Source organism: Paroedura picta, chromosome 3 (genome assembly GCF_049243985.1).
Source record: "Paroedura picta isolate Pp20150507F chromosome 3, Ppicta_v3.0, whole genome shotgun sequence".
NCBI classification, from domain to species: Eukaryota; Metazoa; Chordata; class Lepidosauria; order Squamata; family Gekkonidae; genus Paroedura; species Paroedura picta.
In genome coordinates, this window is record NC_135371.1 from 31409101 (window position 1) to 31424547 (window position 15447).

General features: G+C 40.5%; 1 protein-coding gene across 7 annotated transcripts in view; it reads left to right on the forward strand.

The window, feature by feature from the left end:
* Positions 1-15447, forward strand: part of LOC143831783 (contactin-4) — a 669529-nt gene that overhangs the window by 395242 nt on the left and 258840 nt on the right. For all 7 annotated transcript variants that reach the window (XM_077325228.1, XM_077325223.1, XM_077325222.1 and 4 more), the window contains 2 exons: positions 2241-2367; positions 7015-7190. In XM_077325228.1, coding sequence (XP_077181343.1) covers positions 2241-2367; positions 7015-7190 — 303 coding nt within the window. The remainder of the gene's footprint in view (positions 1-2240; positions 2368-7014; positions 7191-15447) is intronic.

The following is a 15447-nucleotide window of genomic DNA, read 5'->3' on the forward strand; positions in this document are numbered from 1 at the left end:
CTCTTTATAACTTAGATATTGTCCATAGATTCTTTTGGAATATTTTAGAGCTTGAATATTCAATGCCCTTCTCATTTTCTATTATATCAAATTATTTATGAATAAGTTAAATAGCATTTATAATCAACATAGATCTTCCGCTTAAATAATTGTGAAAATTGTCCACCCTTTGTTTACTGTGGTTTAAAATAAGAAGCATACATGTATCAAAGATTATCTATCCTCTCTACACTATGGGTGCTCAGTATAATTGGGAGCTTTTGATGAAGCTAAGGTTCAGTGGTAGAGCATCTGCTTGGCATGCAGAAAGTTCCAGGTTCAATCCTTGGCCTCTCTAGTTAAAACGATCAGGCAGAGAGGTGGAAAAGCTCTGACTGAGACCTTGGAAAGTCGCTGCCAGTCTGGGCAGACAATACTGACTTTGAGGGACCGATTCAGTATAAGACAGGCTGATATGTTCATGAGGCTGTTTGGTTCAAAACATTTTTGGGAAGTCCTAATATGTTACATCTATGGGATCACCTGTATCTCTGTATTGTCAACATTCACAAAGAATATTTTAAAATCCATTCAGAAGCAATGCTAATTACTTTTTCATTAAGGCTTATTCTTTTATATGTTGATTAATTAATAGATATAATAATATTTGCTACCAGTTTATGAGGGGCAGATGAATCATCCTGAATTTCCTGGTTTCTCTTTTGATCTCTTTTAAAACTTGCATTCTTCTGGTCCTCAAGAAGTAGGCAATTCTGTTTATTTTTTAGAGTTTTTTTTTTCTGTACCACTACAGAGCCTGTGTGTCAGGTACAGGGGCCCAGGGAGCAGCAGAGAGACTGAGGACATGGTTGCAGGAGCCAATGGGATAGACCTTTCCAAAAGGTCACGATATTGGTCAATGCTAGGTGATAGGGTTAGTTACAGCCCTGACCATGGGAGGTGTGTCCACGGGCTACTGGAAGCCGTGTAAGAGGAGAGGTAAAGGACTACTCTCATGGTTACCAGGACAACTGCAGTTACTGGGGCAAAACATGGAAAGGAGATGGAAAGTGGAATGTATGGCAAGTTCCAACTATGTGGATCAGTTGGTCAGAGCAGGGTGTGAAGACATGGAAGGTTGGCCACTCCCCAGCGTATTGTGCATCCCCATGCTTCCCTCTGCCCACAGTGGGCAGAGGTGGACCCCCCCAGGACTACAGCCTGCCTGAAGCTGCTCACAAAGTAAAATATAATAACAAATAGCATAAAAGTTATAACAATAAATAATAAAAGCAACAGCAGCTTAAAACAGCCTACAATATATAGCTTTAAAAAAATCTTATAAATCACTCCTCAAAATCAGCCTATCCATGAAAAGTAAGGTTTTAGCCTGATATCTATGACAGGAAGAAGAAGAAAGGCATTTTACAAGCATGTCATCATCTACTTAATTTCTAAGACAGAAGCATACATTTTTTCTTTATTTAAAATGTTTTTATGCTGCTTTTCCACTCAATCCAAAATCAGTGAACATAATAATAAAATAATAATAAAATAATAATAAAATAAAACATCTGAACATATAGTGCAAAGCTTGTGAGCAACATCTTAGCTGGTGGCCGGGGATGTATGAGAGGAGTTTAAATATCCTGGGCTCAAAACATTTAGGATCTTAAAGCGAAGATCGAGCATTCTGAACTATGTCCTGAAACATTCAGACAATTTTATTAGAAGATCATCACTTTTGTATTTGACCTCTCAGATAGCTATTGTCTGTTCTCAGAGACTTGTAATTGGTAAATTTGTTATTTCATCTTTTGTCATATACTTTTAACATAGTTTTGACACAGATGTCCTCTTTAAAAGAAATGGTTCAGCCATAGTCACCTATCTAAAATCTTTTATAGTGAAGACTGATGCTAGGAATCTTTCTGTCTGCTTTCCAAATCATTCTGTCTCCTTTAAGCAATACTTTCCCATCATTTTAATGGAACAGCACAACTGCTTCCATGGCTGGTTTATTGCTTATTTTATTTTTTTCTCAATATGCTTAGGAAGTTACTTACTGCCACCACTCTGGTCTTATTCTAATGCTACTTTTGTTTTGTTAGGATTTATGTTTCTTGTTAGTCTGCTTATTTGAGTAAGACTTTAGCTTCTTAAAGCATATATAGAATTGTGGAGCCCAGTTCTTTGTGTCAATGATAATATAACTGTTTCATATAAAGTGAACATATATTTCATTGTTGTTTATACTGTAGATGACAACACACTGCATGGACCAGTTTTCATCCAGGAACCAAGCAATGTGGTTTTTGCACTCAATTCAGAAGAAAAGAAAGTCAAATTGAACTGTGAAGTAAAGGGAAATCCTAAACCAACAATAAGGTATGTTGCACATTTATTTAATTTTTAACCACTGTTCTGAAGCAAATAATACAACTCTTTTATTCTGCTGATTTAATTTGAACTCCTGCAATAAACCTGAAGCACATCATCAGGTCTAGCTTAACATGTTAAATTTTAGAGTGCAGCCCTGATGCTGTATAGCATCAAATTAGCAAAAATATGGCAATTTAAAGAGTAACAAATTTATTGTGGCACAAGTTTCTATGTTGCAGAGCCAATTTTATTTTAATACACATATAAAAACATCACCTAAATGCATCACCACTACACGATTGGTATATGAGTGGTTGCCTATAAAAACAGATGGCAGATGTTTAAACTTCGGGGGGGGGGGCGGCAGATGACGACAAACAAAACCTTGCACAATTTTATGGGGGGCATATCCCACAAAAGTAGATATATGATAAAAGGGAGTCGGAAAAGGGGGTGCAACACTACTGCTGCAAGTAGGGTTCACGGAGTGGTATACCAGTGACATCTTTGTGGCACGCCAATAAAAAGCCAGTCAGCACACATTGATATAATCTCATTCCACCTGCCATAAGGCTGCCACCACATGTCAAGGGAGCAAAAAAAAAAAAAAAAAAAACAATGGGAATACAGCTGATTTCACTGGAAGAAGCCTTGTGAAGTGGCATGGGGAACCCCCAGAATGAATATACTGCATGGAGTCTGTAGACATTGTTACCCAAATTAGTGGTCTCCTAATTCATTGGGAATTAGCTTAAAAGAGAAAGAGTAAGAAGGGATGAGGTTTTTCACCTATGTATACAAGGATTTTTTTCCTTAAGAACTCTCAAATAAACCAGGCAGATGTTCAACCAGAAAAGTTTTTATTTAAAAGAAAATAATAAAATAAAAATGCATACTATACTCACAATCAAGAGCTAACTGAGGAAAAAGGAGGGTGGAAAGGGGAAAGTAATTTTAGGGAAGGACAATAATTACCAATCTTGAAGAAGGCCTGCAGTAGCAATAAAAAAAGCCTGCATTTCATAACGAGAAGAAGACCACCAAGTGGAGATGTATGCAGTTGTTACCAGGAACACACACACTTCAGGGAAACAGGGTGCTCAATATATAGGACAAAGCATATCCTCAGCTGGATAATGCATTTGCCAAAAAAATAATAATAACTTAATGGGTTTTCCTGAGGTGTACAATGGTGTGGGAGACGCTCGATGACCCTTCTAGTACTGGGCTAAAAGGGGTAATGGGTTAGATTAATAGAATTGTGTTGATTAAATAGCTGCTTAATGAAAGTAAAAAGGTACTGAGGAAGTGTTGATGGGATTAATCCAAGGCAGAGTTAATAGGTTTTGCAAGACTAGTTATCATAAATTATGCATTTCTGCAGTGCATGGAGGGGGCCATAGACAGTCAACCTCTATTAGACCAATTATGCATGGTGGGAAAAGGCCAGGCTGGCACTCACATTGCCAAAAGGCTGATCTCCGTTTATGCATAACATTGCCGCTGGCCCTGGCCCACTTTAGGGCCTCCATTACCCTGTGGCAAGATAATGCTGATTTTTTTCCAGCTTCCCTTTCATGTCATGGGTGCCATTGACACCTGTGCATACGGTGTGCCATGCCAGGCCCGTGCATATGCCTACGGTGTCCCAGCCGGGACAAAAATATGCCCCAATCGGCTCCATGGTGCTTCACAGCAGAGGGGGGCTGACTGGAGCAATATTTTTCTTTACAGGAAGATGGGGTTACATTGGCACACAATCCCACTTTTGTGCAAAGAAACTCCACCACCACCTGGCGGAACCTTTTCATCCAGCTGCATCCATGGGGAAGAAGTGATCTAGGGCAGACAAGGTCCACCACAGTAAAAGTTCCCCCATGGGGGACATGGAAAGTAATGGAACATGCTGTTCTGCTGCGTAGCCACCGCCATGCATAATCAGTCTAATTCACATTTCTAAAATACTTGTTCCTGAAAGGCATCCATTTTGTTTCAGTTTGGGCCTGGCAGTGTCCTGCACTTATGATTTTGGAGTGACATTGTAGGGGTTTCCATCTCTCTCTCTGATGGTTAAATTTCCCCTCTACAGGATAAAGGGTCTGACTGCTGACAACATGAGTTCATCCCCGTTTCCCTGGTACATACACAGAGAACAAAATATAGCCACATTCCAGCCAAAGCATATTTTTGTAGCCCACTTAACAGGGCTCAGGATGGGCAGTTGTGGTCCACAACTCACTCAAGAGCAATCCTCAAAGTACACATACAACTATGTACATAGGAGCAAGATATCACCAACAGCATTAAGTTCCTCCCACCCCCCCAGTGGTTGACAGTAGCCCTGTATATTGGAGCAGGAAAGATTGTACAGGAAGTCATAGCACAGTGGGAAGACACAAGCATAAGATATACAAAGTTCCTCGTTCAAATTCTAGGAAGCCTAGAAAGGAGTGTCAGGCTGCCCCAGCCTGCATGCCCATTTTTTTGACTAAACCATCTTTTACCACCAACCTTGTGGTCTGTCTACACCTTCCTATTCTATGTCATGCAGGCTGTTTAGCAGATGCTGCTAGTCTACAATCTGAAAACTTACATGGTCTCTCTTGCTGTAGCATTCCAGAAGAACAATAAGCCCTGCTTGAGGTTGATAAACCCATGGAGTAGGGGCTTCCTTTGGTGTTTGTGTCTGATGGGATAAGTGGCAGAGCATCTGCTAAGCATGCAAAAGGTCTCAGGTTCATATTCTCTGAGACCTTTTGGAGCCACTGCCAGTCTGAGTAGAAATCAGTGACCTAAACAGACCAATTCACTATGTAACTTTATGATTTCACTAGCTTGAAAGCCCGTTCCTAAGAACAGGCCCTGAAAGGGTCCCCGCCCCCTACCAGGCAATTTGAGGTGGCTTTGGGCCACAGCTCACAGTCAAATCATGTAGGGTGGGCGGGGGTTCATTAGCAGGCCCGCGACAGAGCTCCTTAGCAGGCAGTCAGCAGGCCGGGAGGCCCTCATTAGCAAGCCCTCCACCACGACCCTTTGCCCACGGCCCTGTTACCTGCTGCTGGCTCCAGGCACTGAGGCGTCTGAGAGCAAAGAGGCTAGAGTCCAGGTCCGGAGGGTGGGAGGGCCAATCAGGACAAAGCTGGCTGCACCCTGATTGGCCCTATTCCAACTTGGACAGCCGGACACATCCCACCCCCTAGGATGTTTCAGAAATATATAGAAGAACAACAATGGATAAGGTTGGGTATGAATGTATCTTAGCAGATAAGAGTTAGCCATATACTATAACAAGGGTTTTGAAAAGTGTTCCCTTGTGCATTTGCTGGCAGGGACTCATGGGGATTGTAGTCCATGGACATCTGGAGGGCCACAGTTTGACTATCCCTGGCTTAGAGTGTTAACTCCATCCCTGATGCTGCTCATTCTTATACCAGACCCAGTGTCATGTCAACACAGTTCTGACACAGCTTACCATTTACACTGGTGGATCCTCAGAATGTAGTTGAATAGGGCTAATCACTTTCCTAAACTATTCAGAGATGGAGTTTAGGATTATACTGAGAAATAACAAGCCTTCTTGCTGCCAGTTTCTTTAAGAAAGAGAGTGTGTGTGTGTGTGGGGGGGACTACTGTGTTTTGTGATTCTACACTTCACAATTTTGTCTTACATTCTAGAACCATATTTATACAACACCTAAAGTCGGCTGAGATAATTTATTCCTTTGTGAAACCGGGACTTCTGAGGAATGGTTCTGCAGTGTCTGAATTGACTTAATTTATTGTGAAATGTGGAGTGGCTACACTCTGTGCAGCAGATCTGCAAAATAATGGGGAGAAAAACCGTAGATGGATAATAAAGCATCTGTTCTGAAATTATGGAGGAGGGAGTATCTTCAGATATAATATAGGAGTCTAGAGCAGCTCCATAAATAGAGAGGGAGTAGCTAATTTCTGCTCATCTTCTAGATCTGTAAAACTGAGATAATGGCATTTATGGTGTCCTAAATTATAAACGGTGTGTGGAGCCCTGAGTTAAGGCTGCAGTGTGAAAATATGCTATTACAAGCAGAATAAATGCTCCATTATAGGCTATAAAGATGGCAATGTTTTAACATGGAGAAAATCTTAATGGGGGGAAAAAACTATTACATTTTCTGAACGGTAAAAGAAACACCTAAGACTGAAGGAGAAAATAAACTCACCAAGAGAGTCAAAGAATTTTTTTCTTGATCTTTTCCATGGAAAAACCATTTGGATCATGTGGTTGTGTGTTCTTCATTCATTTTACCTTTTTTGTCATCGGTGTTCTCTTGTAGTCTGGATTTAGATAGCTAGTATGGAGCTAGTATTCAGTATGGAGGCCCTTGACTTAACAAAGATGTTCTAAGGGTAGAGCTGTTTTGCTCTCTGAAAAGAATGAATCACAAGATGCATCAACAGCATCAAGGATGCGAGCATTAATAATATATTTGTGAATAACACACTCATCAAGTGTTACATCATGTTACATCATTTTAGTTTTAGGTAGAAATTGTGTTTTCATTTTGGTCTGAAAATTAAGAGAATGTCTTTTTGCTACATTTTTTTTTCAAAAAAAGAGTAGAAATCTTGTCATGTTAGCAACATTCAACTGCTGGCATTTTTGTACTATAGGTGGAAGTTAAATGGAACCATTGTTGACAGTGGTATGGATTATCGCTACAGTATGGTTGAAGGCAGCTTGTTGATCAATAATCCCAATAAAACTCAAGATGCTGGAACATACCAGTGCATAGCAACAAACTCGTTTGGAACAATTGTTAGCAGAGAAGCTAAACTTCAATTTGCATGTAAGTAGCAATTATATCACATGGCAGATATTACATTGTTGAAACATAATGTTGGGAAAAAGGCTATAAAATTGCTGTATTATGAAAAGCTTCTACATTATTCCACTTAGAATGCCTCTTGATTTGTAGAACAAACACTTGCTTTGTTTGGAAGTTCAAATATTGTGACAGTTTTTGATGAGTGCATTACTGAACTGGGTCTAGCTGCCTCACTACATTTTAGATTTTATTTTTAAAGGGAAAAGGGATATATGGCAGAGAATGGGAAATCATTAAAAGAAAAATGCACCCATACAGACTTCAAAGGTGTCATATTGCCATGTCAATGTGTAGTAGTTTCCCCGGGCTGGATCTGGGTTCCTCCACTCCACCCTCCCTTCCAGGTTCCTTTTTTGTTTATTCCCAGCATTGCTGGTAAAAAGCAATTGGTATCTATGAGTTCCCCTTTGAAATGGTAAACCTCCCTTGTAGGGGCTAGTTGATTGCCCAGCCCAGCTGGCACCAGTTTTCACAATTCTGAGTTATAATGGGTTCTGGGAACCCGTTCTCCTGCACAGCATTAGGAGAAGGGGTCTGAATCTATTTATACTCTTGAGGGTCCTTTGTCTCCTTGTCTTCATCAATTTCTCCCTGTTCTGTGACTGACTTCCATTGATGCCTGTTCCTGTATGTTCCTTCTAATAAACTGACATTGATCAAGTACCTGATGCTTGGGACTTTGCTCTGTTGGCTCAGAAGGCAAACATCTGGATGCACATTTTGTGGGTCGGACACAAGGTATCTGACGGCTTCAAAAAGAGAAAACCCCAAAAGACTGTATTTATATTTATGTACATAGTGTGAGATTTGATGGATGCATGTGGCAGTGGCATTTTGGAGTACAAGTATCCTTTGACTTTGCTTGCCTCTTATGAGTGCTCAGATTGTTTTTCTAACACCGTTTGTAAATTATTTCAACTTTTGTGGCATGTGATTTACCCATGATTTTGCCTGTCAAATTCTTCAAGCTGGAAAGTTACATAGTAAACCCCTGTTCCCTAGCCTGAAGACATTTCTTTTACTAGTACAGGTTTACCTTAATTGATGAAGTATGAGGATGATGTGATGTTACATAATATAGATGTTTGATAAACTACACATTTCAGATATATCCTGAAAGTCCATGTATATTTTTGGAAAAGTATTCCTAAAATTAATATCTTTGTTTGTGAAGCTCAGCTGATTAGACCCACTTAATGATATAGTTATAATTCTGGTTAAATATTCAGTTTATGGTTGCTTGTGGTAATGATTAGGGAAAATTGATTGTTGACACATTTTTCCTTTTTCTTTTTTCTGACCTGTTATGGAGGATGTCCTTGTGATAGGCTTACCAGTATTTTTCTCTTAGTCCATTTTTCTCTAACCCCAGTTTCTCTGGATACAGTTTTATGTAAAAGATAAGGAAGAAGTAGGTCAGGGATTAGGATATTATATTCTCACTCTCTAGGCGCATTTCTGCTAATTATGAACAATGATAGATGTATTAGTACTTGGTTAATTTGGACAGGAAGGCTACAGTTTTGTCCTTTAAAAATGGGTTCTGAAATGGTTGAATTCCCCACTTCCCATCTCAATTTGGACTGGTTGTACTGTTTCCTAGATTTTCCATCGAAATACTGGTGGGGGGCAATTATCTGACTTTTTGTAAGTCTTCTCTTAAGTCTCAGAAAATTCTAGTTCTTTGTCACTGCCCCCAGTCTTTTCTTCATCTGGGAGGGGTATGTGAAGGTGAGAGGTTTAATTTGGCACAAAGTCTGAGTAATAAGAATTTTCAATACAGTGTTCTCTGAGATTTGAAGTCAAGTTATTGGCAATGATGGGACAGACGCATACCCCTTACACAAAGCACAGTTGTGAGCTCTGCTCTGGAAGCTCTCCTCACACAGTCCTGAAGCTATACTAATTCACTTTGACCGGGGTCCATTACATTCCTTTTTGTTATAGTTTCACATACACCACATTTGTTCATCCACATATGGCCCGTAAATTATCCCAAGTACCCCAGTAGCTTCCTTTAAAATGCCACCACATCAACTGAATGGCAGCAGCTGGCTCAGTAAGAGGCTAGGTGCATTTTACTTGGATCCATTGCCCTTTCAACTCTTTGTGGGCCCTTACCGGTTTATCTGTCAAACAAAAGAGCAATGAGGGTAAGAATATATCAGTGTTGCAATTTTGCGATATCTTGATTTTAAAGATAGCATCTGTCCATACCTCTAGGTCAGGTCTTTCAACCAGGGTTTCGTGAAAACCTGAGATTTCTTGACAGTCCTGGAAGGGTTCCCTGAATGGGTGGAAGTGAATTGTTACTTTAATTTGTTAAACATTTATTAGTGACATGACCATATGTCGACATCCATCCCCCAAATGGCCAATGATGGGCCTGGATTGGATGGGAAGAGGAGGGGCCCCAGGTGGGTGTGTAAACAGCTATGCTTCTCACCCATATTCTGCACCATCGTGCCACTTTGGGGGTTTCTCGAAGCCTGAAGAATGTTTCAGGGGCTTCTCAACAGTAAAGAAGTTGAGAAAGGTTGCTCTAGGTCAACCTGCTTTGAATTGACCACCATACTAGTCTCTCATCCTGTGTCATGCCAGTTCCTGACTGCTGCTTTCTTAGTGCAAGCAGGAAGTAGGTGAGTTCCCCAATCAGGCTTCTCATGTGTCCAAGGCTAGTGTCATCTAATTGTGGAAATAATAACCGTAAATGTCAGTCTTTGCAGATGTTTTCTCAAATTGTCAGTCCCATTAATAAAAGGCCAAAGGCATACTTGAAAGACAATTATATTCCGTGGGCCATTTCGCACGGGGATCTTTGTTGCAAATTGTTTGCGGAATGAAAAATCGCCATTTAAAATAGTGGAATTCGTCGTTTTGCACACCTGGCTTTGTAGTGGAATCAGTTGCGTTTTTTAGCGTTTCCCACAGGCTTCCGGTCTCGGCAGAAATCGCTAGAAAGGAAGCGCTATTGCCAAGCTCGTCCCGCCCCTGGCCGTCAAGCAGCCAATGGGCAGCCGTTAGCATGCTCCCAAACAGCCGCTTTCCCTTTAAGGAAGGTTTTTTTTAAAAAAAAACAGACCCATAGCAACGAATCTGTGTAGATTCGTTGCTACGGAGAGACCCATCCAGCTGCCTAATGTGAGCTATCGTTTGATTGTATGATCGTTTGCACGCTGCCTCGAGTGATAAAAAAAAATTCCCCCCCCCTTCTCACGGGCTCGATTTTCGGCTGAATTTATGTGTAAAAAATAAAGGGACTTTATTTCAGCAAACGGGCTTTTAAGTGGTTTGTGCTTAGTGACTAAAGGTGAAGGACTGAAGCCAGGGAAGCCTCTAAACAGAAAGAGGCTCGCCGGTGCGTTTATCCCCGCTCGCTCCGAGAAAAAAAAATGGCGATCGCTTCGCCGGAAGTTTGGAGGAGAGATCCAGGGGGAGGGACTTTGAAGAACCAGCTACAATGGTAACGCACAGGTCTTTAGCGCTAGTGTTGCAGATTGGTTGCAGGAGTGTATCGCTATCCGGAGGGTGAATCCACTTTTCTGGATTCCCCTGAAAGCGCCACAACGAAGCGCTTATTGCTGATCGGTTTCAGGATTGTTGCAGATTGTTGACGACGTCGTGCGTTATGGCAAATTAGTAGCGTTTTCAATCGGCAACCATTGTGCTATTTTTAAGCCGTGGGAAATGCCCCCCAGTTTGAGAATATAAACTATAATATCTGAATTAATGACACAAATCTATTTCAAAGGGAATGGTTGCTGTTCTTATAGAATCATAGATTTGAAAGGGACCTTCTGGGTCATCTAGTTCAACTCTCTGCACTATGAAGGACACTCACAACCCTATCGCTCATCCACTCTAACCGGCCACTGCCTTGAACCTTCACAGAATCAGCCTCTCTGTCAGATGGCTATCCAGCCTCTGCTTAAAAATTTCCAAAGATGGAGAACCTCCCACCTCCCGAGGAAGCCTGTTCCACTGAGAAACCACTCTAACTGTCAGGAACTTAATCAGAGTCCAGTAGCACCTCTAAGAACAACAAAGATTTATTCAAGGCGTGAGCTTTCTAGCGCATGACAGGGAAGATCATAGTCTAACGAAGAGTGCTTGCACTCGAAAGCTCACACCTTGAATAAATATTTGTTGGTCTTAAAAGTGCTATTGGACTCTGATTTTATTGTGCTACTTCAGACCAACACGGCTACTCATTTGAATCTGTCAGGAACTTCTTCCTGATGTTTAGACGGAATTTCTTTTGAATTAATTTCATCCCATCAGTTCTGGTCTGTTCCTCCAGGGCAAGAGAGAACAACTCTGCTCCATCCTCTTTATGGCAGCATTTTAAATACTTGAATATGGCTATCAGATCCCCTCTTAGTTGTCTCCTCTTCAGGCTAAACAGACCAAGCTCCCCAAGTTCTAGCTCCCCTTGTGAATTAGCAGTAAGCTATGATTAGCCTTTTCAGACAGCTATCTCAAAATTGTCCAAAGATAACATTAAACATCATAAATATGTGATTAACTTTTTGAATAAGTCTCATTTTTCATGTTTGCCATTTCCTTCCTCCAGTTTAATTGTGCAGCTTAATTGTGCTGATTGTTATATGAATGCTGACCTCATGCTAATCTCACTAAACCTGAGCATTTAAAAACATATACCAAACTGAAAACCAGGTTTTAGACAAGGCTTCCTTGAATGCATACCAAAAGATGATAGGTAGTGAAAAGTAATACTCTTGGGGGGGGGGGGGAAGCCTTGTATTTGCCATAATAATTTACAATATACTATCCAGCTCTGTTTAATCTGGTAGTGTTCATGACTGAAAAATGCTCTTGTGAAAGATAGGCAATGAGCAACTTCTTGGAGACTAATAACTACATATTTCACTTTGTCAGGGAAATTCACATAAATTCTGTTTTTGGCATGTTCCTCTGATGGCATGTAGGTGTTCCACAATATCGCAAATCTCACAAATAAAGGAAACATCTCAATCAAGCTAAATGTCAATACATTATTATCCATAGCCAAGAACTTCCAGAAACCTGTGTCGTAATCGTATCATGTGTGAAAGAAACGGGAACGATGGCAAATTCCATTTATTTGGCTAGTATTTTGCCATTGATTGAAATAATATAAGTTTATAGAGTGGTCTTGCTTGATCAGAAATCAAGGGTTTGTTGTGTGACGATTCCTTTGGCTTGTAAATCAGGATGTTTTGTCGTTTAGTGAGAAGATTGTAGACAGACCTCTTCGGCTTTTGATATAACCATGAAGGAATAAGTTTATTACACAAGATACTCTGAAAAGCAATTAAGCTGCACATAAATTTTAATAATTCATTGTTTTTCAATTGCCACATTTAAGTTAGTTGTATGTTAAACTCTCATGTAATAAATTCAACAATGATGGACATTTCTTGAGGTGGTCCCAGGAATCCTAATTGATTTAAGCCTCACAGTTTCCTTCCCTCTTTTTAAATAATTTGTTATCATTTTACACTCCTACTTACTGGCATTTTATAGAGGAAACTGAATAAACCAGTTTGCTAATAAACCAGTCTAGATTTTGAAATGTCTCCCATAACGTTATCTCTCTTCCCCCCCCCCCATGCCTCTAGATTTTTATTTCTTTACAATTCCATTTATCCTGATTTTAACCTGCCCTTTTCCGGCAACTCAGGGACCTCTATATTGGCCGTTCTTGTACTTCCAACCTTTAACCCACCTGTAGATCCAACATTTCAGCTTCAGGCACCCAAGTATTATTCCCATCCCATGTTAAGATATTTTTAGAAAAGCATGATACTATTTTGTCAGACCCACCCATTTGTCTTAAAAACTGGGTCCTTTTACACTTTCCCCTCCAATCTATACCATTCTGTTGCTGGGTCACCTTTCTCTCATGCCTCTCTTTAACTTCTTTGTGAAATTGCTTCCGTCCCTTTGGAGACCGAAGACTGCCATTATACTCAAGGGTTAAATTTTGAACAGAAGGACATGATTAAAAGATGTTCCTGGTTTTTCTTTCTTTCTTTTAAAGGCTAAATTATTCTTTGTATAGCTTATTCCCTGCAGATTAAATTCTGAAGTAGCTATTTAAACTCCTGAAGAGGTCAGAGGGGGTCAGCAATTTATGCCTGAAATATGTATTTAGGTTACACACTAATTATGATGAAAGTGCTAATATGTGCCCGCAAATACTTGCTATGTTGTACATCATTAACGTTTTAAATTTGTTTCTTGTAAAGTCGGTTGTCTTTTAAATAGAATACATCTTGAATATTTAAGGCTACATCACTCTAATATGATCTGGACTGAAACTTTTGCATCCAGTAACAAAGATCTAATATTTAAAATATACATGGCATGCTCATATGTTGATTTATTAAACAGTAGTGTATAAAGGAAGAAGGCAAGAAAGTTTAGCATAACAATGTGGTTTCTTACTAGACACTAGCTTGATTTCAGAAATAAAAGACTTACAATCTGCAGCCCAGGATACAGTTGCGTGGCATGAATCCCTTTGAAGACCATGGGAGTTAAGCAGCCTGCTTGCAGGATTGTTGCAAAAATCTACAGGGAACTTTGTCTAGGTAAGGGATGGTCGTAGGAGACCATATGTTGGTTTGCCCTATTCAGAAGATGATCTTTGAGCTATTAATTATTAATGCATAACCTAGTAGCAAAATAAATAATTGATCTCATAAAGTACTCTGCAGCTCTTTTCCCTCAGGGGCGTTAAATTTATTCCTTGTCATACAAGCACCTATGGGAGTTAGTACACTTTGATCCTTCTGCTCTCTGCTTATGGCACATGATGATCTGGATTGCCATATTTCCTGATTCACGGGTTAACATTTTAACTCTGATGGAGTATGGAAGATCTATCGTGTCTGAGTGGCAGTGTCCAGTGCCAGTCCAGTGGCAGCTTTAAGACCAACAAAGACTTATATGTGAGCTTTTCTGTGTATGCACACCTCAGACAATTGACTTTCTTTCTCAGTTTTTCAGGCTTATTTACTACTTAAAAAAACTGAAGCAACAAGCTGTTGTTCTGTGGCCTTGTACACTTAAATGTGTGACACACAGCAGCCCGCCCAGTTGGATTCCCATTGGGTGGGTCGTCACTCCTGGGTTCTGGGGTGTGGACAACCCTCAGCTGTCTGTATAAGTGGAGGGGAGTGTGCTTCCGCTTCTGAGTCCTCCTCCTCCTCCTCCTCCCCCTCCTCCACCACCACCACCACCACGTCACTTGTCTCTGGGGACTCCGTATGTGCTGCTGTTACTGCCAAGCTTTCTCCTGTTCATGGCCCCAGCTACTGCTCTTCTATACCATACCAGATGATTTACTGCATACATCAGCCAATATTTCTGATTTACGTGATTGGGTGTTCAAAGCTGACTCACTGATTGACCACTCTTCAATACAGCTATCACAAGCAGCCCCATGGTATAAAACAATTTAAAAAGGCCATTCTAGAGCATCATATTTAGTAAATATAACAACACGTAATCTTAGAATGGCCCTAACATCTTTGCGGTTTGAAATGATGCCATCAGCCATGCTCTCTGGGCGATATCTCCGAATACCCACAGCCCAACGCCTGTGCATATGTGGAAATCCATCTGTGGAGGACCTGCCCCACTATGTTTTGGCTTGTCCCCTGTACTCCGAACCCAGGGGCAAATTCCTTGCCAAGTTATTACCAAACTCTTACCCTATTTCTGATTTTAACAAAGTCACCTATCTGTTATCAGATGTCGACCCCTATATCTCTTATAGGGTGGCACTTTTGGCACTGGCTGCCAGGAAGATTCGAGCTAATGCATTTTTACAGGAGCCTCCACCTTGATACACCATTTTATCCCTTTTATTGTATCTTAGTTGTCCATGTTTACATTTTTAGGTACACCATATTGGAGAAATATTGTTTTATTTATTTATATTTGTGCCATATTGTTTTAATTGTGTTTTGTAATGGCCTTTGGCTACATACAATAAATGTTATCGTATCGTACTGCTCTTCTCCTTCGTCTCATCTCAACTGGTCTTTCTTCTTCTTCCCCTTTCTTCCTCCACTCTCCTCCGTCATCCTCCTATCTCTCACAACAATTCCTCTATTACTTTGTTCTCTTCTCTCCTTCTCCTCCTCTGTTATCATCGCTACACCACCACTTGTTCAGCATTTCCTTCCTCCCCAACAATCCCAGATCC